Raw genomic sequence first — 24881 nt, forward strand, 5'->3', positions numbered from 1 at the left:
CCTATCCTGTGTGATACTGTCTGCTGAGCTGTGTATCTAATCCTATCCTGTGTGATACTGTCTGCTGAGCTGTGTATCTAATCCTATCCTGTGTGATACTGTCTGCTGAGCTGTGTATCTAATCCTATCCTGTGTGATACTGTCTGCTGAGCTGTGTATCTAATCCTATCCTGTGTGATACTGTCTGCTGAGCTGTGTATCTAATCCTATCCTGTGTGATACTGTCTGCTGAGCTGTGTATCTAATCCTATCCTGTGTGATACTGTCTGCTGAGCTGTGTATCTAATCCTATCCTGTGTGATACTGTCTGCTGAGCTGTGTATCTAATCCTATCCTGTGTGATACTGTCTGCTGAGCTGTGTATCTAATCCTATCCTGTGTGATACTGTCTGCTGAGCTGTGTATCTAATCCTATCCTGTGTGATACTGTCTGCTGAGCTGTGTATCTAATCCTATCCTGTGTGATACTGTCTGCTGAGCTGTGTATCTAATCCTATCCTGTGTGATACTGTCTGCTGTGTATCTAAGTCTATTGTGTGATACTGTCTGCTGAGCTGTGTATCTAATCCCATCCTGTGTGATACTGTCTGCTGAGCTGTGTATCTAATCCTATCTGTGTGATACTGTCTGCTGTGTATCTAAGTCCTATCTGTGTGATACTGTCTGCTGAGCTGTGTATCTAATCCTGTGTGATACAGTCTGCTGAGCTGTGTATCTAATCCTATCCTGTGTGATACTGTCTGCTGAGCTGTGTATCTAATCCTATCCTGTGTGATACTGTCTGCTGAGCTGTGTATCTAATCCTATCCTGTGTGATACTGTCTGCTGAGCTGTGTATCTAATCCTATCCTGTGTGATACTGTCTGCTGAGCTGTGCATCTAATCCTATCCTGTGTGATACTGTCTGCTGAGCTGTGTATCTAATCCTATCCTGTGTGATACTGTCTGCTGAGCTGTGTATCTAAGTCTATTGTGTGATACTGTCTGCTGAGCTGTGTATCTAATCCTATCCTGTGTGATATACCCTGCTGAGCTGTGTATCTAATCCTATCATGTGTGATACTGTCTGCTGTGTATCTAAGTCTATTGTGTGATACTGTCTGCTGAGCTGTGTATCTAATCCTATCCTGTGTGATACTGTCTGCTGTGTATCTAAGTCTATTGTGTGATACTGTCTGCTGAGCTGTGCTTGTCGCAGTGTAGCCCTAGCCTAAAGCTTACTTATAGCAGTGAAGAAAAATGGCTGGGTTGTTATGGAAACCTGGAATAAAACTGTGTGTATGTGGAGACTAAGAGCCTTCGGGCTTCTATTGGCTGATAAGGGACATGTGACCGTGTGCATGGCAGTTGAGGCTTGTATTGGCATTTTTTGGGAATATCTCAGGAACGGTACGTCCTAGAGTGATGAGACCCGGTCTAAAACCTTCCCGGACCCCTGATGTACCTGTGTGCCAAATTTGGTGAGGATCGGTTCAGTTGTTTGGTCGCGCATAAAGAACATCCAGACAGACGTCTAGACAGACAGACAGAAACTCATTTTTATAATATAACATATATAGTACATGCTACCCTAGATCTTGGGGGATTATAGTTCATAGCACTTATCTGCATCGGTTTTATCATGTCACATAGATGTTATGTACATTCGCACGACCGTATCCATTTTTGTGGACTGCAACACATGGATAGCAGCCGTGTGTGTTCTGCATTTTGTGGATCGGAACATCCTTTCCTGTGATAGAAATGCCCATTCTCTACAAAACAGACAAGAATAGGATGTGTTCTATGTCTTTGCGGGACCGCGGAACGGATATGCGGATGCAGATAGCACACAGTAAGCCGTCCGCATCGCTTGTGGCCACTTTGAAATGAATGGGTCTGGATCTGATCCGCAAAATTGCAGAGCAGATGTGGAAAGAAAAATACAGTCGTGTCAATGGCCCCGAGTTATTCTGTGCTGGCACCTTGGGGTTACGGCCAAGAGTCCCTCAGGAGACAGCCCGGCGCCTGTATGGCAGTATTGTGTGGCATTATGTGGATAGTGTGTGGAGGTATTCTGGCATTGTAGGGCAGTATTATTTGGGCTCTGAATGGCAGTATTTGGTAGATACTATATTATGTGGATAGTGTGTGGCAGTATTAATCTGGCATTATAGGGCAGTATTATTTGGGCAATGAATGGTAGTACTGTGTGGGCACTGTATTATGTTGATCGTGCATGGAGGTATTTTGGTATTATAGGGCAGCTTTATTTGGACACTGAACAGCTGTATTGGGTGGGCACTACATATTATGTGGAGGTCTTATTTTGGGCATTGTGAGGCAGAGTTATTTGGGCACTGAGTGGTAGTATTTGATGGACACTGTAGTATGTGGAGGTATTGTTCTGCCATTATAGGACACTATTATTGGGGCACTGAATGGCAGCATTGGCTAGATGTATTATTTGGGTATTGTAAGGCAGTATATTTTGGGCAATGAATGGCAGTATTGTGTGGGCACTGTATTGAACGGCAGTGTATCTTCCAGGGCCAGGGCTTCCTGTACACGGGCCAGTCTGGAGGCTGTGTGAGAAAGCACAAGGTCGCGTACTAGAGGTGAAAGAGAAGCGGGTACAGAGCTTGTGGCGCTGCACGTCTTCACCCGGCCTCCGGTCTTTCGGACATGGCTTCAGACACCGCAACACAAAATAAAGCTAAATTACTTGGTATATTGTGAGTAAAATGTAAACTTGGAAAGAGAGAATCATAACTATCTGACAACTGCTCCAAAGCAGGGGGGGGGAGAGGAGGATGGGAACGGCCAGGATAAGACCAGACCAAGGAAAGCCTGGCCGACAAAACTAATCTCGCCCACCTATATCTACCCTCTTATACCCGCTATATACTATATCCCCTTCTTGTGTCCCCACTCATCATGGCCACCAACCGAGTACATAATGATCCAATGCTCTGAGCCTTAATACTAGGAGCATCAGGCACTCATGGACCTGTCGGCCTCAGGACGATGATACAGTTGAATACTGCAGCGGGGTCGGTGGTATTTTCTGCTGCACTGTGGTATTCAATTGTGCTGGGGCGGTATTTCTGGCCTCGCCATGTGTCAGTTTGGACCCTGATGTTGGAGGAGAGGACCTGGCTCCCAATCTCCATTATGGGGTTGAGGTCAGGGCTCTGTGGGGACAGCCACCAGACCCCCCCCCCCCCTTCCCCATCCATGCTGCCATGGAGCCTGCTTTGTGCACAGGGGCCCAGTCATGCTGGAAAAGAATTGTCCAAAATGTCTTCTCTGATGAAAAATTAAGATTAACCTTCCCTGGAATTAAGGGTCCGACCCCTGAAGAACACCCCACAGCATTACCCCTCCCCCAGCCGGCACAATGCAGTCAGGCAGGTGACGTTCTCCTGGCTTTCACCAGACTCCAGAGAAGTGTGATCCATCACTCCACAGAAGACGTGTCCACTGCTCCACAGTCCAGTGGTGACGGCTTTATACCGCTCCATCTGATGCCCGGCTTGGTGATGGAAGGCTGGCATGCATCTGCTCGGCCATGGAGACCCCTGTCATGAAGCTCTGGGCACAGAGAAGGTCTGGACTCTGCAAACATGGAGTCTGCAGAGCGGTGGTGACTTTTATGCTCCTCAGCACTCTGTGACCTCGCTCTATAACTTTACGTGGTCTCCATTTCGTGGCTGAGTTGCTGTGGTTCCTTCCACTTTACAATAATGCCACTCATAAGTGATGGTAGAATATCTAGGAGGGAAGACATTTCTGGAAGTGAATTGTAGCAGCGGTGACTCCTACTGCAGAACCATTACAGCTGGGATTAATTGAGCTCTTTACAATGAGCCATTTTTCACAAATGTCTGTAAAGGCAACTGCATGGCTGGTGGCTGGATGTTATACACCTGTGGTAATGGCAGACTGCATGGCTAGAAGCTGGATGTTATACACCTGTGGTAATAGCAGACTGCATGGCTGGTGGCTGGATGTTATACACCTGTGGTAATAGCAGACTGCATGGCTGGTGGTTATACACCTGTGGTAATGGCAGACTGCATGGCTAGAAGCTGGATGTTATACACTGTGGTAATCGCAGACTGCATGGCTAGAAGCTGGATGTTATACACCTGTGGTAATAGCAGACTGCATGGCTGGATGTTATACACCTGTGGTAATGGCAGACTGCATGGCTAGAAGCTGGATGTTATACACCTGTGGTAATAGCAGACTGCATGGCTGGATGTTATACACCTGTGGTAATGGCAGACTGCATGGCTAGAAGCTGGATGTTATACACCTGTGGTAATGGCAGACTGCATGGCTGGATCTTATACACCTGTGGTAATGGCAGACTGCATGGCTAGAATCTGGATCTTATACACCTGTGGTAATGGCAGACTGCATGGCTAGAATCTGGATCTTATACACCTGTGGTAATCGCAGACTACATGGCTAGAAGCTGGATCTTATACACCTGTGGTAATCGCAGACTGCATGGCTAGAATCTGGATCTTATACACCTGTGGTAATCACAGACTGCATGGCTAGAGGCTGGATGTTATACACCTGTGGTATTCACAGACTGTATATTATCCAGCACCTAGCCATGCAGTCTGTGATTACCACAGGTGTATAAGATCCAGATTCTAGCCATGCAGTCTGCGATTACCACAGGTGTATAAGATCCAGATTCTAGCCATGCAGTCTGCCATTACCACAGGTGTATAAGATCCAGATTCTAGCCATGCAGTCTGCCATTACCACAGGTGTATAAGATCCAGCCATGCAGTCTGCCATTACCACAGGTGTATAACATCCAGCTTCTAGCCATACAGTCTCTCATTACCACATTGTATATTATCCAGCACCTAGCCATGCAATGTGGTAATGAGAGACTGTATGGCTAGAAGCTGGATGTTATTCACCTGTGGTAATGGCAGACTGCATGGCTAGAAGCTGGATGTTATTCACCTGTGGTAATGGCAGACTGCATGGCTAGAAGCTGGATGTTATACACCTGTGGTAATGGCAGACTGCATGGCTGGTGGCTGGATCTTATACACCTGTGGTAATGGCAGACTGCATGGCTAGAAGCTGGATGTTATACACCTGTGGTAATCACAGACTGCATGGCTAGGTGCTGGATAATATACAATGTGGTAATGAGAGACTGTATGGCTAGAAGCTGGATGTTATACACCTGTGGTACTGGCAGACTGCATGGGTAGAAGCTGGATGTTATTCACCTGTGGTAATGGCAGACTACATGGCTAGGGGCTGGATCTTATACACCTGTGGTAATCGCAAACTGCATGGCTAGGGGTTGGATGTTATACACCTGTGATACTAGCAGACTGCATGGCTAGGGGCTGGATGTTATACACCTGTAGTAATGGCAGACTGCTCGGCTAGGGGTTGGATGTTATACACCTGTGGTAATGGCAGACTGCATGGCTAGTGGCTGGATGTTATACAACTGTGGCAATGGCAGACTGCAAGGCTAGAAGCTGGATGTTATACACCTGTGGTAATGGCAGACTGCATGGCTAGGGGCTGGATGCTATACACTGTGGTAATGGCAGACTGCACGGCTAGGGGTTGGATGGTATACACCTGTAATAATAGCAGACTGCACGGCTAGGGGTTGGATGTTATACACCTGTGATAATAGCAGACTGCATGGCTGGTGACTGGATGTGTAATACACCTGTGGTAATAGCAGATTGCACTGCTAGGGGCTGGATGTTATACACATGTGGTAATGGCAGACTTCCTAGCTAGGGGCTGGATGTTATTCACCTGTGGAAATAGCAGACTGCATGGCTAGGGGCTGGATGTTATACACCTGTGATAATAGCAGACTGCATAGCTGGTGGCTGGATGTTATACACCTGTGGTAATGGCAGACTGTATGGCTAGGTGCTTGATGATATACAATGTAGTAATGACAGACTGTATGAATAGAGGCTGGATGTTATAAACCTGTGGGAATGAGATTGAATGAAACATCTAAAGTCCATAATTAAGGTCAGAGGCCTAATACTTTTCTCCATATAGTGTACGTCCCTCGTGGTATCCCCTATATTTTGTATCCTCACTCCTCCCCTCCTATATCCCTGTGCCTTCATGTGCCTCATGTATTCCCTCATTCTTCCTGCGTCTTCCTCCTGTAAATACTCTTTTGCGTCTCTCCCTCCGGTGCTTCTTCACTCTTGCGTCCTCCTTTATCCCCTCTCATTCTGATGTCTCCCCCTCCTATATTTGCTCCCCTCATATGTCTCCACCCTATATCTCTCCCACTTCTAGTATCTCTTCTACCCCCTTGTGTCTCCCACTCCTTACTTCCCCTGTTGTACCCATCTCTCCCCTTATATGTCTCCCCTGTTGTACTCCCCCAGACTTTGTGTCCCCCTCTGGTATCTCCTCTCCTGTATTATTTTCTTCTCCTATGTCTCCCCCTCCTGTAATCTTATTCTCTTTGTGTTCCCCTCTTACCCCTGGTCTTTCCCTCTTATAATCTCCACATATGTCTCCCCCTCCTATATCCCCCTTCCTCTCATATGTCTCCCTCTTCTGTACCCTCCGCCTCTCTTGTATCCCCCTCTTCCCTCTGGCGTCTCCCCTCCTGTAACCTCCTCTTCTCCCATATGTCTCCCCTCCTGTATCCCCAATCCTTCTAGTGTCAGTTTCTCCCCTCTGGTTTCGATTCTCCTGTATTCCCATCATTCTTGTGTCCCCCTCTTCGCTCTGGTATCTCCCCTCCTGTATGCCCCTCTCCTCTCATATCCCCCCCCCCCTGTACCCTCCATACTTTTTGAGCCATCCTGTCCCTTTTGGTGTCTCCCCTCTTGTATCCTCCACTTCTCCTCCCGCTGTCTTTCTGTATACCCCCCCATCCTTCTTGTGTCCCCCTCTTATGTCAACCCTCCTGTATCCCCCTCTTCTCCGATGACTCCACTTTCTGGTATCTTCTATCCTCATTATGTCCCTTCTCCCTTCTGGTGTCTCCTCTACCATGTCCCCCTCTACCCTCTGGTGTCTCCCCATCCTATATCCCCTTTCTGTACCCCCATTCTTCTCATGTCCCCTCTCTCCTCTATGGTGTCTCCCCTCCTATATCCCCCTCTTCTCTCATATTTCTTCCCTTCCTGTACCCCCCATCCTTTAGTCCCCATTTCTGGTCTGCTGTCTCCTCTCTCCTAAGTATCCCCTCTTGTACCTTCCATGTTTCTTGCATTCCCCTCTACCCTCTGGTATGTCCTCATCCTATCTTATTTTCTACTCTCATATATCTCACCCTTCTGTACCCCTTTGTTTCCCCCTCTACTCTTTGGGTTCTCCTCTCTTGTATCCCCTCTCTCCTCTTCTATGCCTCCCCTTCCCGGACCCTCAATTTATCTTGTGTCTCCTTCTCCTGTATGCCATCTTCTCACGTTTCCCATTCCTGTGCCCTCCGCTCTAGTCCTCCCCTCCTGTATCACCATCTCCTCTTACATGTCTCCCCCTCCTGTACCCTCCATACCTCTTGTGTCTCCCTCTCCCTGGTGTCTCCCCTCCTGTATCCCCCTCCATCCTTCTTGTATCCTCCTTTGCTCTCTGGTGTCTCCTTTCTGGTGTCAGCTCTACCATGCTCCCCTCTGGTGTCTCCCCATTCTATATTCCTTTGTTCTCTCATGTCTCACCCTTCTGTACCCCAATCCTTTTCGTGTCCCCCTCTCCAATATTCCCTCTCATATGCCTCCCCCTCCTCTACCCTCCATCCTCCTTGCGTCCCTTTCTATCCTCTCACCATCCTATATTCTCCTAGTCTCTCATATGTCTCTACTTCAGGTATGTCCCCTTCTTCATTCTGGTGTCTCCTCTACCATGTTCCCCACTCCCCTCTACTGTTTCCCAATCCAATATCCCCCCCTTCTCTAATGTCTTCCCTTCCTGTACCCTCAATTTGTCTTGTCTTCCCCTTCTGTATCCCCTCTTCTCTCATATGTCTACCCTTCTGTACCCCCATTCTTTTTGTGTCCCCCTCTCCCCTGGTGTCCCCTCTTATATCCCTCTGTTCTCTTACGTCTCCCCTTCCTATACCTTCAATTCCTCCTGTCCCCCTCTCACCTCAGGTGTTTGCCCCTCCTGAATCCCCTTCCTGTACCCCCATGCTTCTTGTGTCCCCCTCTCCAGTCTGGTGTCTCCCCCTCCTATATCCCTCTTCTCTCATATGTCTCCCCTTCCTGTACCCTCAATTCCTCGTGTCCCGATCTCACCTTAGGTATCTCCCCCTCCTGTATGCTCTCTTCTCCCCTTCCTGTACCCCCATCCTTCTTGTGTCCCCCTCTCACCTCAGGTCTCCCCCTCCTATGACTATTCTTCCATATTCCATCCCCCAGGTGTCTACCATATTCCCCTGTCCCTCAGGTGTCTCCCCTCCTGTACCCCCATCTTTCCTGTGTCCCCCTCTCCTCTCTGTTGCCCCCTCTTCTCTCATGTCTCTCCTTCTTGTGTCCCCCTCCTATGCCTATCCTTCTATATTCCATCCCCCCAGGTGTCTTCCATATTCCCCTATCCCTCAGGTGTCCCCCCTCCGGTATCCCCTCTTCTCTCACGTCTCCCTGTACCCCCGTCCTTCCAGTGTCCTCCTCTCCGGTGTCTCCCCATCCCTCAGATGCCCCCGTTCTGCAGTGGCCCCCCCCTCCTCCGTCCCCCTCCCGTCCAGCGCACCCCTCCCGCCCAGTCTCGGCTCCGGTCTCGCACATGCGCAGTCTTCTGTGAGTTGAAGCCGCACATTGCGGCGGCCTGACCGGGATCCGGTGCCACAGGCGGGGAGCAGGGACCAGCGAACCGGGAGCCGGGAGGCCGGGTGTATGGAGGAGGCGTGATCCACACAGCGCGGTGCGTGCACGACCTGACAGCATGACAGCATGACACAGCATCTCTGCACAACCTGACACACAGGCACCGCACAACCTGACACACAGGCACCGCACAACCTGACACCCAGGCACCGCACAACCTGACACACAGGCACCGCACAACCTGACAACATGACACAGCATCTCTGCACAACGTGATACACAGGCACCGCACAACCTGACACACAGGCACCGCACAACCTGACACACAGGCACCGCACAACCTGACACACAGGCACCGCACAACCTGACACACAGGCACCGCACAACCTGACACCCAGGCACCGCACAACCTGACACACAGGCACCGCACAACCTGACAACATGACACAGCATCTCTGCACAACGTGATACACAGGCACCGCACAACCTGACACACAGGCACCGCACAACCTGACACACAGGCACCGCACAACCTGACAACATGACACAGCATCTCTGCACAACGTGATACACAGGCACCGCACAACCTGACACACAGGCACCGCACAACCTGACACACAGCATCTCTGCACAACCTGACACACAGGCACCGCACAACCTGACACACAGGCACTGCACAACCTGACACACAGCATCTCTGCACAACCTGACACACAGGCACCGCACAACGTGACACACAGGCCCCGCACAACCTGACACACAGGCACCGCACAACCTGTCACACAGGCACCGCACAACCTGTCGCACAGGCACCGCACAACCTGTAACACAGGCACCGCACAACCTGTAACACAGGCACCGCACAACCTGACACACAGGCACTGCACAACCTGACACACAGCATCTCTGCACAACCTGACACACAGGCACCGCACAACGTGACACACAGGCACCGCACAAACTGACACACAGGCACCGCACAAACTGACACACAGGCACCGCACAACCTGACACACAGGCACCGCACAACGTGACACACAGGCACCGCACAACCTGACAACATGACACAGCATCTCTGCACAACCTGACACACAGGCACCGCACAACCTGACACACAGGCACCGCACAACCTGACACCCAGGCACCGCACAACCTGACACCCAGGCACCGCACAACCTGACACACAGGCACCGCACAACCTGACACACAGGCACCGCACAACCTGACAACATGACACAGCATCTCTGCACAACGTGATACACAGGCACCGCACAACCTGACACACAGGCACCGCACAACCTGACACACAGGCACTGCACAACCTGACACACAGCATCTCTGCACAACCTGACACACAGGCACCGCACAACGTGACACACAGGCACCGCACAACCTGACACACAGGCACCGCACAACCTGTCACACAGGCACCGCACAACCTGTCGCACAGGCACCGCACAACCTGTAACACAGGCACCGCACAACCTGTAACACAGGCACCGCACAACCTGTAACACAGGCACTGCACAACCTGACACACAGGCACTGCACAACCTGACACACAGCATCTCTGCACAACCTGACACACAGGCACCGCACAACGTGACACACAGGCACCGCACAAACTGACACACAGGCACTGCACAACCTGACACACAGGCACTGCACAACCTGACACACAGGCACTGCACAACCTGACACACAGGCACCGCACAACCTGACACACAGGCACTGCACAACCTGACACACAGGCACTGCACAACCTGACACACAGCATCTCTGCACAACGTGACACACAGCATCTCTGCACAACGTGACACACAGGCACCGCACAACGTGACACACAGGCACCGCACAACGTGACACACAGGCACCGCACAACCTGACACACAGGCACCACACAACCTGACACACAGGCACCGCACAACCTGACACACAGGCACCGCACAACCTGACACACAGGCACCGCACAAACTGACACACAGGCACTGCACAAACTGACAACATGACACAGCATCTCTGCACAACGTGACACACAGGCACCGCACAACGTGACACACAGGCACCGCACAACCTGTCACACAGGCACCGCACAACCTGACACACAGGCACCACACAACCTGTCACACAGGCACCGCACAACGTGACACCCAGGCACCGCACAACGTGACACCCAGGCACCGCACAACGTGACACCCAGGCACCGCACAACGTGACAACATGACACAGCATCTCTGCACAACCTGACACACAGGCACCGCACAACCTGACACACAGGCACCGCACAACCTGACACACAGGCACCGCACAACCTGACACACAGGCACCGCACAACCTGACACACAGGCAGAGCACAACCTGACACACAGGCAGAGCACAACCTGACAACATGACACCGCATCTCTGCACAACCTGACCCACAGGCACCGCACAACCTGACCCACAGGCACCGCACAACCTGACCCACAGGCACCGCACAACCTGACCCACAGGCACCGCACAACCTGACCCACAGGCACCGCACAACCTGACCCACAGGCACCGCACAACCTGACCCACAGGCACCGCACAACCTGATACACAGCATCTCTGCACAACCTGATACACAGCATCTCTGCACAACCTGACAACATGACACAGCATCTCTGCACAACCTGACACACAGGCACCGCACAACCTGACACACAGGCACCGCACAACCTGACACACAGGCACCGCACAACCTGACACACAGGCACCGCACAACCTGACACACAGGCACCGCACAAACTGACAACATGATACAGCATCTCTGCACAACGTGACACACAGGCACCGCACAACCTGACACACAGGTCACCGCACAATCTGACACACAGGTCACCGCACAATCTGAAACACAGGTCACCGCACAACCTGACACACCATAATATAATATCACAGCTATCAGCACAGCACAGTACAGTACGATATCACGGCACAATGTGCACACAGCCCAGTGTCAGGTATTTTCCTGTGACTTTGATATAATGTTGAGCTAATTGAATGGTTTCTCCGACTGCACTGTCCCCAGGATCCGTCTCCTTTCCTGGATCTTCATGTATCTGCAACCAAATTGTATTATTGCTTAACTGTATCTAAAAGGGCACGCCCATGAAATAGTCTGCGTTAGAAATCTCTTGAGTTTTGTACTGACAGCACCTGTTAAGCGTTGTGTCTCCATGGTGACAGACTACAAACAACTCCTGTGTAGTCTGATCCTGCAGCCAGGTGCCCTTTCCTCTATTATTTCCCAGTAAGAAATGAGGACCGGACGGAAGAGAATGTGACGTCAGGATGAGACTGCGCGGGGAGCGTTTACAGTCAGTTACCATGGAAACACATCAGCTGTGATCTCTGTAATTTAGGATTAAATACGAGGACAACCTTAGGCAGTCATTATTATATTGATGATTATCGGAAACCACTGGTGGGGGCAATCTTGCTATATCAACCCCAGGAAACATGGAGGGGTGTGAATAATTTTGCAAACCGAATGTGATCATTCTGACGATCGAAACAGTTTGATCCAGTGGATTAGACGCTGGCTGTGACCTGTCAACTAGGGGTCAATATATCTATAGGCAAACGCTATGGTAATGAGGTAGCAATGGCGGACAATCGGTCATCAACTATAGGGAAGGAAAACTCCTGGCAGGGGGCAGTATGTGCGAAATCAAAGACAAGGCGAGGCCTGAAGACACCTTTGGGGCAATTTTTTCTGATTGCATTTTACTCATTTTGGACTAAAAAAAAATCATTTTTTCAATGGTCTTTATTAAATACGTCCAGCAGTTTTTGTGATACATGGGGTTAAAAAGCAGTCTATTTGCAGACTGTCCCTCCTGAGTTCCGTCAGCTGACGTCTCATATGAAGTATTAATTCTGATCTCCGGACCTCAAACACTCACTAAGCCATATTCTTATCAGTTTATGAGGTCAGAAGATCAGAGATGAGGCTTCACATGAGCCGTCAGCTGACAGAACTCAAGAGCGACAGTTTCCCAATTGACCCTATTTATCACAAAAACTACTGACATTTTTTTTATAAAGACAATAAAATAATATTTTTAGCCAAAAATGAGTAAAATGCATGAATTAAAAAAATTGCTCCGAAGGTGTCCATAGCTTTTAAGATTTCCACCAATGGCAGTGAGCTGCACTACATGCCACACACGACGCCACGTATAAACAGAAAACCTCAATTTGAGGCACGTGTCAAAACATACTGAATGATAGTAGATTATACAGGAGGGGCTAATACCCTTATACTCCAGATGCTCCTCTTACTCTAACTAGTAATACACAATAGTGATATGCGTACTTCAAGATGATAGTAATATTGGATAAGGGCTCATGTACGCAGAACTATTAATTTCAATGGGGCCGCCGCAAAAACAGTAGTGTACGTTCCATGTCTGTAAGTCCTTAAAAAAAGAGAATAAAACATGTCTTTTTATTGTCTGAATTATGGACAAGGATAGGACTGTTCTATTATGGGCCGGCCGTTCCCTTTCGCAAGATGCAGAACGCACACGGCCGGTATCCGTGTTTTCCGGATCCGCAATTTGCGCCCTGCAAAACAACAATTACCGTGTGCATGATCCCTAATACTGTATCTGATATCCCCCTGAATCCTCAATTATAATATACAGTAATATAGAGGTAATACTATCATAGGTATCACCGGATAATGTCTGATAACCCCTCACATGTAATATAGAGGTAATAATATCACAGGTATCACCGGGTTAATATCTGATAACCCCTCACATGTAATATACAGGTAATAATATCACAGGTATCACCGGGTTAATATCTGATAACCCCTCACATGTAATATACAGGTAATAATATCACAGGTATCACCGGCTAATATCTGATAACCCCTCACATGTAATATACAGGTAATAATATCACAGGTATCACCAGATAATATCTGATAATCCCTCACATGTAATATACAGTAATAGAGGTAATAATATCACAGGTATCACCGGATAATATCTGATAACCCCTCACAGGTAATATAGAGGTAATTATATCACAGGTATTACCAGATAATATCTGATAACCTGTCACATGTAATATACAGTAATATAGAGGTAATACTATCACAGGTATCACCGGATAATGTCTGATAACCCCTCACAGGTAATATAGAGGTAATAATATCACAAGTATCACCGGATAATGTCTGATAACCCCTCACAGGTAATATAGAGGTAATAATATCACAGGTATCACAGGATAATGTCTGATAACCCCTCACAGGTAATATAGAGGTAATAATATCACAGGTATCACCGGATAATGTCTGATAACCCCCTCACAGGTAATATAGAGGTAATAATATCACAGGTATAACCGGATAATGTCTGATAACCCCTCACAGGTAATATAGAGGTAATAATATCGCAGTTATCACCGGATAATGTCTGATAACCCCTCACAGGTAATATACAGGTAATAATATCACAGGTATCACCGGATAATATCTGATAACCCCTCACAGGTAATATACAGGTAATAATATCACAGGTATCACCGGATAATATCTGATAACCCCTCACAGGTAATATAGAGGTAATAATGTCACAGGTATCACCGGCTAATATCTAATAACCCCTCACAGGTAATATAGAGGTAATAATATCACAGGTATCACTGGATAATGTCTGATAACCCCTCACAGGTAATATAGAGGTAATAATATCACAGGTATCACCGGGTTAATATCTGATAACCCCTCACAGGTAATATAGAGGTAATAATGTCACAGGTATCACCGGCTAATATCTGATAACCCCTCACAGGTAATATAGAGGTAATAATGTCACAGGTATCACCGGCTAATATCTGATAACCCCTCACAGGTAATATAGAGGTAATAATGTCACAGGTATCACCGGCTAATATCTGATAACCTCTCACAGGTAATATAGAGGTAATAATATCACAGGTATCACCGGATAATATCTGATAACCCTTCACAGGTAATATAGAGGTAATAATGTCACAGGTATCAACGGATAATATCTGATAACCCCTCACAGGTAATATAGAGGTAATAATGTCACAGGTATCACCGGCTAATATCTGATAACCCCTCACAGGTAATATAGAGGTAATAATGTCACAGGTATCACCGGATAATATCTGATAACCCCTCACAGGTAATATACATATGTGACACATATGATAATTTCCCGCTCTCACAGGTGGCGTTATATGGGGATTCTTGTGCCCCATGACATCATGGAGAACTCAGAGTACTTTCACACTAGCGTTTTAGTTTTCCGGTATTGAGTTCAGTCATAGGGGCTCAATACCAGAAAAAAAAAACGCTTCAGTTTTGTCCCTATTCATTGTCAATGGGGACACAACTGAACAGTATAACAATAGCAGAGACAGGTGCACTCTGCGGTCTGACTAAGGCTACTTTCACACTTGCGTTCGGGGCTCCGCTTGTGAGTTCCGTTTGAAGGCTCTCACAAGCGGCCCCGAACGGATCCGTCCAGCCCTAATGCATTCTGAGTGGATGCGGATCCGCTCAGAATGCCTCAGTCTGGCAGCGTTTGTCCTCCGCTCCGCTCAGCAGGCGGACACCTGAACGCAGCTTGCAGCGTTCGGGGGTCCGCCTGGCCGTGCGGAGCCAAACGGAACAGTCCAGACTTACAATGGAAGTCAATGGGGGCGGATCCGTTCAAAGGTGACACAATATGGTGCATTTTTCAAACGGATCCGTCCCCCATTGACTTTCAATGTAAAGTCTGGACGGATCCGTTTGCAAACAGATCCGTTCTGAACGGATCTAAGCGTTTGCAGTATAGGTGCGGATCCGTCTGTACAGATACCAGACGGATCCGCACCGAACGCAAGTGTGAAAATAGCCTTAACCCTCAAACTGATGATACAATTTAGAGATTAGCCAACATGTCCTACGGTGGAGGACATGTCTGAGCCCGGGCACCGCGCCAAGGTTTCTCAAGTAGCTCGGGACCTAACACTCATCTACCTGTGCCATGTGGGCGATACCAGGAGCCAGTGGGGCATGAGTCCGACTCACAGACCACTCACTAGTCACCTCCAGCATGTAGCCATGCCAGCAATGGGAGGAGGGAGGAGGCTGCGAGTCCCACTCCAGACTGGCTGATATGGCCCAGGCCTCACAGGTCACCTAAATGTGGCCTGTAGATGGAGAGCTGGGGATCGTCATTAGCAACGGGCCACAAGTGCAGGATCTGCTCCCCTGTATATATGCACGACTGCATGTGGGTCTGAGCACCTCCTGCTAATACCGCGCCATTCTTTTCAGTTTGTATATATAGAGATGTCTGGAGGTGAATAAACTCCAATGTAAATGAGCCTGTCTTCCATCTACAGACCACATGTAGGTGACCTGTGAGGCCTGGGCCATATCAGCCAGTCTGGAGTGGGACTCGCAGACTCCTCCCTCCTCCCATTACTGGCATGGCTACATGCTGGAGGTAACTGGTGAGGTGACTGTGAGTCGGCCTCACGCTCCTGTAATTGCCCATACGGCCCAGGTAAGTGAGTGAGTGTTAGGTGATGCAGACGCTTGGATTATCAGTAACGGAAGCGTTTTTTCTCAACCCTGCCGGATCCAGTAGACAACACTAGTGTGAAAGTAGCCTTACCTCAGTCTCCTGCTGGATCTGATGGTCACTTACCTCAGTCTCCTGCTGGATCTGATGGTCACTTGCCTCAGTCTCCTGCTGGATCTGATGGTCACTTGCCTCAGTCTCCTGCTGGATCTGATGGTCACTTGCCTCAGTCTCCTGCTGGATCTGATGGTCACTTGCCTCAGTCTCCTGCTGGATCTGATGGTCACTTGCCTCAGTCTCCTGCTGGATCTGATGGTCACTTGCCTCAGTCTCCTGCTGGATCTGATGGTCACTTGCCTCAGTCTCCTGCTGGATCTGATGGTCACTTGCCTCAGTCTCCTGCTGGATCTGATGGTCACTTGCCTCAGTCTCCTGCTGGATCTGATGGTCACTTGCCTCAGTCTCCTGCTGGATCTGATGGTCACTTGCCTCAGTCTCCTGCTGGATCTGATGGTCACTTGCCTCAGTCTCCTGCTGGATCTGATGGTCACTTGCCTCAGTCTCCTGCTGGATCTGATGGTCACTTGCCTCAGTCTCCTGCTGGATCTGATGGTCACTTGCCTCAGTCTCCTGCTGGATCTGATGGTCACTTGCCTCAGTCTTCTGCTGGATCTGATGGTCACTTGCCTCAGTCTCCTGCTGGATCTGATGGTCACTTGCCTCAGTCTCCTGCTGGATCTGATGGTCACTTGCCTCAGTCTCCTGCTGGATCTGATGGTCACTTGCCTCAGTCTCCTGCTGGATCTGATGGTCACTTGCCTCAGTCTCCTGCTGGATCTGATGGTCACTTGCCTCAGTCTCCTGCTGGATCTGATGGTCACTTGCCTGAGTCTCCTGCTGGATCTGATGGTCACTTGCCTCAGTCTCCTGCTGGATCTGATGGTCACTTACCTCACACAGTGCAGTGATAGGAGGAGCCAGGCGTTGGCTCCACCTCTTATGCTACTTTCACATCTGCAGAGGATCGCACCCGTTTGACTAATAGAACTGGCGGCATCCGTTCAGAACTGGTCGCATTATATTGAAAATGAATGTGCCGGATCCGGCATCAAATACCATTGTAAGAAGTAAATGAACGCTGGATCCGTTTTTTTGTGTTTTGAAAAAAACTGATCCGACACCATTGACCTAGGCCTTATGCACACGACCTTTGTGTGTTTTGCGGTCCTCAAATTGCGGATCTGCAAAACACGGATGGCGTCCGTGTGCGTTCTGCAATTTGCGGAACGGCACGGACATCCATCTTTTGCGGCCCCATTGAAGTGAATGGGTTTGCATCCGAGCCACAAAAACTGCGGCTCGGATGCGGACCAAAACAATGGTCGTGTGCAAGAGGCCTTACCTGTTTATTTTATGCCGCCATGTTCCGTTTTCCATGCCGCACACAGTAACGCTGCTTGCAGCATTTTTCTGCCCGGCTTGGGAACACCACAAAGCCTAACGGAAAGCCTTCCGCTGCGCTGCGCTCCGTTTTGACAATAAATGGGACACAACTGAAGCGTTTTGTGATCCTCTGCCGGAAAGGAAAACTCTGATGTAAAAGTAGCCTTAGACGCCACTGTGTCCATGGCAACCATAACACTGCTAATGCGACCAGTACCTAGGGACGTTGCCAGGGCTTCAAAGGATCTGGGGCCCAAGGCCAAATGCTAAGGGGATACATTTGTGTTCAAAATAATAGCAGTGTGTTTAACCCTTTAAGGACCCTGGGATTTTCCATTTTTTGCGTTTTTCACTCCTCGCCTTCCCATAGTTCTAACTTATTATATTATTTTTCCATTCACATAGCCTTATGAGGGCTTATTTTTTGCGGGACAAGTTGTACTTCCACATGGGGTAGAATAAAAAAAAAAAATATTATGATATAAAGGTTTTTATATATTATTTTTTTTTACACTCTACACTATGCGGTAAAACTGACCTGTTATCTTCATTCTTCAGGTCCGTACGGTTCCAACGATACCACACTAGTATAATTGTTCTTGCGTTTTAATACGAAAAAAAAAATTAAAACCTTTGAGGAAAAACATTTTTTTTTCTTAACCATATTCTGACCCCTATAACTTTTTTGAGGCTGTGTGAGGGCTCATTTTTTGCAGGACGGTCTGTTCTTTTCAGCAATCCCAATTTTAAGTGTGTGCAACTTTTTGATCACTTTTTATTAAAAAATTATTGGGTAGTTGAAGTGACAAAAAATTGCAAATTGGCTGTTTTTATTTTTTCCCCCGCTACGCCTTTTGCCGTATGCCATTAATATTGTTATATTTTATTAGTATCGGCATTTTCGCACGTGGCGATGCCCATGATGTTTGAGGGTGATTTTGAACTTTTTATATATATATAATTTGTAAAATAATTTTTTTACTTTTTTTTTAAGTGACCTTGGGTGACAATAACTGGCAATCATTCCATTGCCCATAGTATTCAGTGATGGCCACCATTGAAGACTTCATTTGCACTATATCAATACAAGGCTGCCACCTAGTGGCCTGTATTGATATATACATCTAATGGACTCGGAAGCCTGCTTGAGGCTTCGGTCAATTAGTGCAAGGTAACAGGTTCCCTGATCTCAGCCGGGGAAAGCTGTTACCGGACCGGAAGCGCGCAGATGCCGTGGCCACATTTGACCACGGCATCTGAAGAGTAAGATGTATGCGATCACCCTTATGGCTGATTGCATACATGTGCCGCGGGTCTCTGCTATTTAAAATAGAAGAAACCCTGCGGCTAAGGCGCCCGCTGCACGTGCGAGAGGGCGCCATGTTGAGGGATTGGACCCATGACGTACAGCTATGTCATGTGTGCTTAAAGGGTTAAAAAAGTGAATAAAGCTTAAAATCATTCTATTTCCATACACACAAATGCATTGGGAACACTACACATTCTTTTCCAAATCAAAACATGAAGAAAAATATATCAAATTAGTGTTGTTCCTCTACATTTTTTTTTAAGAAAAGTGAATATTAGACTGTTAAAAATAGCAGTGTTTGTATTCTTCTTTACAAACTCAAACATTCTCTATATAAACTGAGAAATGTTTGAAGATTTTGCTTTCCTCTGAATCACTTCACTAATATTTCTGAGATCTGCTGGACGTCTGTGGTGCTTGGAGTCACCACCTTCTGCCCCTGTGACCAGGTTCTCCAGCCCAGGATGATTGGACGACATTCCACAGTTCTTCTCTATTTCTTGGTTTTGCCCACAAGTTTTCTATTGGATTAAGATCCGGGGATTGGGCCGGCCGCTCCATAACATCAATCTTGTTGGTCTGGAACCAAGATGTTGCCCGTTTACTGGTGAGTTTGGGGTCCTTGTCTTGTTGGAACACCCATTTCAAGGGCATTTCCTCTTCGGCATAAGGCAGCATGACCTCTTCCAGTATTCTGATGGATTCAGACTGATCCATGATCCCTGGTCTGCGATAAATAGGCCCAACACCGTAGTATGAGACACATCCCCATAGCATGACGCTTGTCCACCATGCTTCACAGTGTACTGTGGCTTGTATTCAGTGTTTGGGGGTCGTCTGACAAACTGTCTCCGGCCACTAGACCCAAAAAGAACAAAAATGTTCCACAAAATGTCTCTTTAGGCCGTCGCTGTGCTCTTTGGCAGATTGTAACCTCTTCAGCACGTCTGGGACTTTGCGGGGGCTTCTGGCAGATCGCTTGGCTTCACATAGGCCTCTTCTAATAGTAACAGTACTCACAGGGAACTTTACACCTTCTGTTATCTTCCTGGAGCTGATTGTTGGCTGAGTCCTTGCCATTCTTCTATCCATTTGAATGGTAGTTTTTCGCTTTCTTCCACGTCTTTCAGGTTTTGGTTGCCATTTTAAAGCATTTGCGATCATTTTAGCCAAGCAGCCTATCATTTTCTGCACTTCTTTATATGGTTTCCCTTCTCTAATCAACTTTTTAATCAAGGTACGCTGTTCTTCTGAAACGCACTGTAACCAGCATGTACATTTGCTGCCTTCCTTCCTTAAATAAGGGCAATAATTGCCACCTGTTTTTCAAAGAATGAATGACCTCACTCATTGAACTCCACACTGCTGTTATTTTGAACATGCCCCTTTTAATAAGTGAGAATCGGCAGCATGCATGTCCTGACTGTTGGGTCTGTTGGGTTTCTATTACTCTACTACACCTGCTAGTAAATTATTTGCCGTGTAGAAATATCATTTCTACCAAAAACAGTGATTGATCAGGTTAGTGATGTCTGACTGCTATTATTTTGAACACAACTGTATGTGGACAGCAGCAATCGGCACCACATTCCCCTATTAGGAGAGGTGCCCCTCATATTGAGCCCAATAATAATAATGACCCCAGTAGGCATACATCACCCCAAAGTGTCTCTAGTACTTATAGTGGCCCCCCTGTAGTGCTCCCTAGTAATTATAGTGGCCCCCATAGTGTCCCTAGTACCTATAGTGACCCCTCTGTACTGCCCCCCAGTACTTATAGTACCCTCTAGTACTTATAGTGCCCCTCCCCCGTTGTGAGCCCAGTACCTATAGTAGCCTTCCTGTAGTGACCCCAGTACTTATAGTGGACCTCTGTAGTGCCCTCCAGTACTTAAAGTAGCCCAGCCCCCCCGTAGTGCCCCCAGTACTTATAGTTGCCCCCCCCTGTAATACCCCAGGCACTTTTAGTGGCCCCCTGCAGTTCCCCCTAGTACTTATAGTTGCTCCCACTGTAGTGCCCTCTAGTACTTATAGTCCCCCCCCATAGTGACCCCCTACTACCAGCTTCCTCCAATGCCAGCTTCCGGCTGGCATCTGTGATGCAGGCCACTGGCGTCCCCAGCTGCAGCCTGTCCCTGGCTTCTGGGCTCAGGTGGTCATATTGAAGTCAACGTTCCGGCTGTGGCTCGGCCTAGGGGTGCGTGATAGTGTAGTCACACCGCCTGAGAGCCTGTGCAGCCAGCTCCTCAGGGACCTCCTGCACTCTTCTACTCTCTCTTAGGCTTCTGGCCTAGTGGGCTGTGTCCTGTGAGAACGGGTGGTATGGCGATGGCGGGGGGCTCCTTTGTCCTGTGAGAACGGGTGGTATGGCGGGGGGCTCCTGTGTCCTGTGAGAACGGGCGGCATGGCGGGGGGCTCCTGTGTCCTGTGAGAACAGGCGGTATGGCGGGGGGCTCCTGTGTCCTGTGAGGACGGGCGGCATGGCGGGGGGCTCCTGTGTCCTGTGAGAACGGGTGGTATGGCGGGGGGCTCCTGTGTCTTGTGAGAATGGGCGGTATGGCGGGGGGCTCCTGTGTCCTGTGAGAACGGGCGGTATGGCGGGGGGCTCCTGTGTCCTGTGAGAACGGGTGGTATGGCGGGGGGCTCCTGTGTCCTGTGAGAACGGGCGGCATGGCGGGGGGCTCCTGTGTCCTGTGAGAACGGACGGCATGGCGGGGGGCTCCTGTGTCCTGTGAGAACGGGCGGCATGGCGGGGGGCTCCTGTGTCCTGTGAGAACGGGCGGTATGGCGGGGGGCTCCTGTGTCCTGTGAGGACGGGCGGCATGGCGGGGGGCTCCTGTGTCCTGTGAGAACGGGTGGTATGGCGGGGGGCTCCTGTGTCCTGTGAGAGTGGGCGGTATGGCGGGGGGCTCCTGTGTCCTGTGAGAACGGGCGGCATGGCGGGGGGCTCCTGTGTCCTGTGAGAACGGGCGGCATGGCGGGGGGCTCCTGTGTCCTGTGAGAACGGGCGGTATGGCGGGGGGCTCCTGTGTCCTGTGAGGACGGGCGGCATGGCGGGGGGCTCCTGTGTCCTGTGAGAACGGGTGGTATGGCGGGGGGCTCCTGTGTCCTGTGAGAGTGGGCGGTATGGCGGGGGGCTCCTGTGTCCTGTGAGAGTGGGCGGTATGGCGGGGGGCTCCTGTGTCCTGTGAGAACGGGCGGTATGGCGGGGGGCTCCTGTGTCCTGTGAGAACGGGTGGTATGGCGGGGGGCTCCTGGGTCCTGTGAGAACGGGAGGTATGGCGGGGGGCTCCTGTGTCCTGTGAGAACGGGCGGCATGGCGGGGGGCTCCTGTGTCCTGTGAGAACGGACGGCATGGCGGGGGGCTCCTGTGTCCTGTGAGAACGGGCGGCATGGCGGGGGGCTCCTGTGTCCTGTGAGAACGGGTGGTATGGCGGGGGGCTCCTGTGTCCTGTGAGAATGGGCGGTATGGCGGGGGGCTCCTGTGTCCTGTGAGAACGGGCGGTATGGCGGGGGGCTCCTGTGTCCTGTGAGAACGGGTGGTATGGCGGGGGGCTCCTGTGTCCTGTGAGAACGGGCGCCATGGCGGGGGGCTCCTGTGTCCTGTGAGAATGGGCGGTATGGCGGGGGGCTCCTGTGTCCTGTGAGAACGGGTGGTATGGCGGGGGGCTCCTGTGTCCTGTGAGAATGGGCGGTATGGCGGGGGGCTCCTGTGTCCTGTGAGAACGGGCGGTATGGCGGGGGGCTCCTGTGTCCTGTGAGAACGGGTGGTATGGCGGGTGGCTCCTGTGTCCTGTGAGAACGGGCGCCATGGCGGGGGGCTCCTGTGTCCTGTGAGAATGGGCGGCATGGCGGGGGGCTCCTGTGTCCTGTGAGAACGGGCGGCATGGCGGGGGGCTCCTGTGTCCTGTGAGAACGGGCGGCATGGCGGGGGGCTCCTGTGTCCTGTGAGAACGGGCGGTATGGCGGGGGGCTCCTGTGTCCTGTGAGGACGGGCGGCATGGCGGGGGGCTCCTGTGTCCTGTGAGAACGGGTGGTATGGCGGGGGGCTCCTGTGTCCTGTGAGAGTGGGCGGTATGGCGGGGGGCTCCTGTGTCCTGTGAGAACGGGCGGCATGGCGGGGGGCTCCTGTGTCCTGTGAGAACGGGCGGTATGGCGGGGGGCTCCTGTGTCCTGTGAGGACGGGCGGCATGGCGGGGGGCTCCTGTGTCCTGTGAGAACGGGTGGTATGGCGGGGGGCTCCTGTGTCCTGTGAGAGTGGGCGGTATGGCGGGGGGCTCCTGTGTCCTGTGAGAACGGGCGGTATGGCGGGGGGCTCCTGTGTCCTGTGAGAACGGGTGGTATGGCGGGGGGCTCCTGTGTCCTGTGAGAACGGGCGCCATGGCGGGGGGCTCCTGTGTCTTGTGAGAATGGTCGGTATGGCGGGGGGCTCCTGTGTCCTGTGAGAACGGGCGGTATGGCGGGGGGCTCCTGTGTCCTGTGAGGACGGGCGGCATGGCGGGGGGCACCTGTGTCCTGTGAGAACGGGTGGTATGGCGGGGGGCTCCTGTGTCCTGTGAGAACGGGTGGTATGGCGGGGGGCTCCTGTGTCCTGTGAGAATGGGCGGTATGGCGGGGGGCTCCTGTGTCCTGTGAGAACGGGCGGTATGGCGGGGGGCTCCTGTGTCCTGTGAGAACGGGTGGTATGGCGGGGGGCTCCTGTGTCCTGTGAGAACGGGCGCCATGGCGGGGGGCTCCTGTGTCCTGTGAGAATGGGCGGTATGGCGGGGGGCTCCTGTGTCCTGTGAGAACAGGCGGTATGGCGGGGGGCTCCTGTGTCCTGTGAGAACGGGTGGTATGGCGGGGGGCTCCTGTGTCCTGTGAGAACGGGTGGTATGGCGGGGGGCTCCTGTGTCCTGTGAGAACGGGGGGCATGGCGGGGGGCTCCTGTGTCCTGTGAGAACAGGCGGTATGGCGGGGGGCTCCTGTGTCCTGTGAGAACGGGCGGTATGACGGGGGGCTCCTGTGTCCTAAGGACGGCTTTACAGTTGAAAAGATCCACAATCCTGTACCAGGCAACAGTCTGGTGATCTGCCTGTCAGGGAATTCTGGGTGATGTGGTTCTACAGATGCTGTTTTTTCATGGTGTGTGTGTGAAAGTAATGGGGGCGCTGTGGATGTCACTGTCATGGGGCGCTGTGGATGTCACTGTTATGGGGGGCACTGTGGATGTCACTGTTATGGGGGCGCTGTGGATGTCACTGTTATGGGGGCACTGTGGATGTTACCGTTATGGGGGTACTGTGGATGTTACCGTTATGGGGGCACTGTGGATGTTACCGTTATGGGGGCACTGTGGATGTCACTGTTATGGGGGCACTGTGGATGTTACCGTTATGGGGGCACTGTGGATGTTACTGTCATGGGGCGCTGTGGATGTCACTGTTATGGGGGCACTGTGGATGTCACTGTTATGGGAGCACTGTGGATGTCACTGTTATGGGGGCACTGTGGATGTCACTGTTATGGGGGCGCTGTGGATGTCACTGTTATGGGGGCACTGTGGATGTTACCGTTATGGGGGCACTGTGGATGTCACTGTAATGGGGGCGCTGTGGATGTCGCTGTTATGGGGGCGCTGTGGATGTTACTGTTATGGGGGCACTGTGGATGTCACTGTTATGGGAGCATTGTGGATGTCACTGTTATGGGAGCATTGTGGATGTCACTGTTATGGGAGCATTGTGGATGTCACTGTTATGGGAGCACTGTGGA

At 50.5% G+C, this 24881-nt stretch overlaps 2 protein-coding genes across 3 annotated transcripts in view; one reads left to right on the plus strand and one right to left on the minus strand.

Annotated features, from left to right (window-relative positions):
- The first annotated feature begins 8757 nt into the window (after positions 1-8757).
- The window catches only part of MAPRE3 (microtubule associated protein RP/EB family member 3), an 80976-nt gene continuing 64852 nt past the window's right edge, over positions 8758-24881 (plus strand). For both annotated transcript variants that reach the window (XM_044288968.1, XM_044288972.1), the window contains exon 1: positions 8758-8886. The gene's annotated coding sequence lies outside the window, so the exon portion shown is untranslated. The remainder of the gene's footprint in view (positions 8887-24881) is intronic.
- LOC122935199 (extensin-like) lies at positions 21395-23851 on the minus strand. The gene has a single exon (XM_044290962.1). It carries the CDS (start codon positions 23849-23851, stop codon positions 21395-21397), a length of 2457 nt encoding a protein of 818 aa, XP_044146897.1.

Source organism: Bufo gargarizans, chromosome 4, assembly GCF_014858855.1.
Source record: "Bufo gargarizans isolate SCDJY-AF-19 chromosome 4, ASM1485885v1, whole genome shotgun sequence".
Lineage (NCBI taxonomy): Eukaryota > Metazoa > Chordata > Amphibia > Anura > Bufonidae > Bufo > Bufo gargarizans.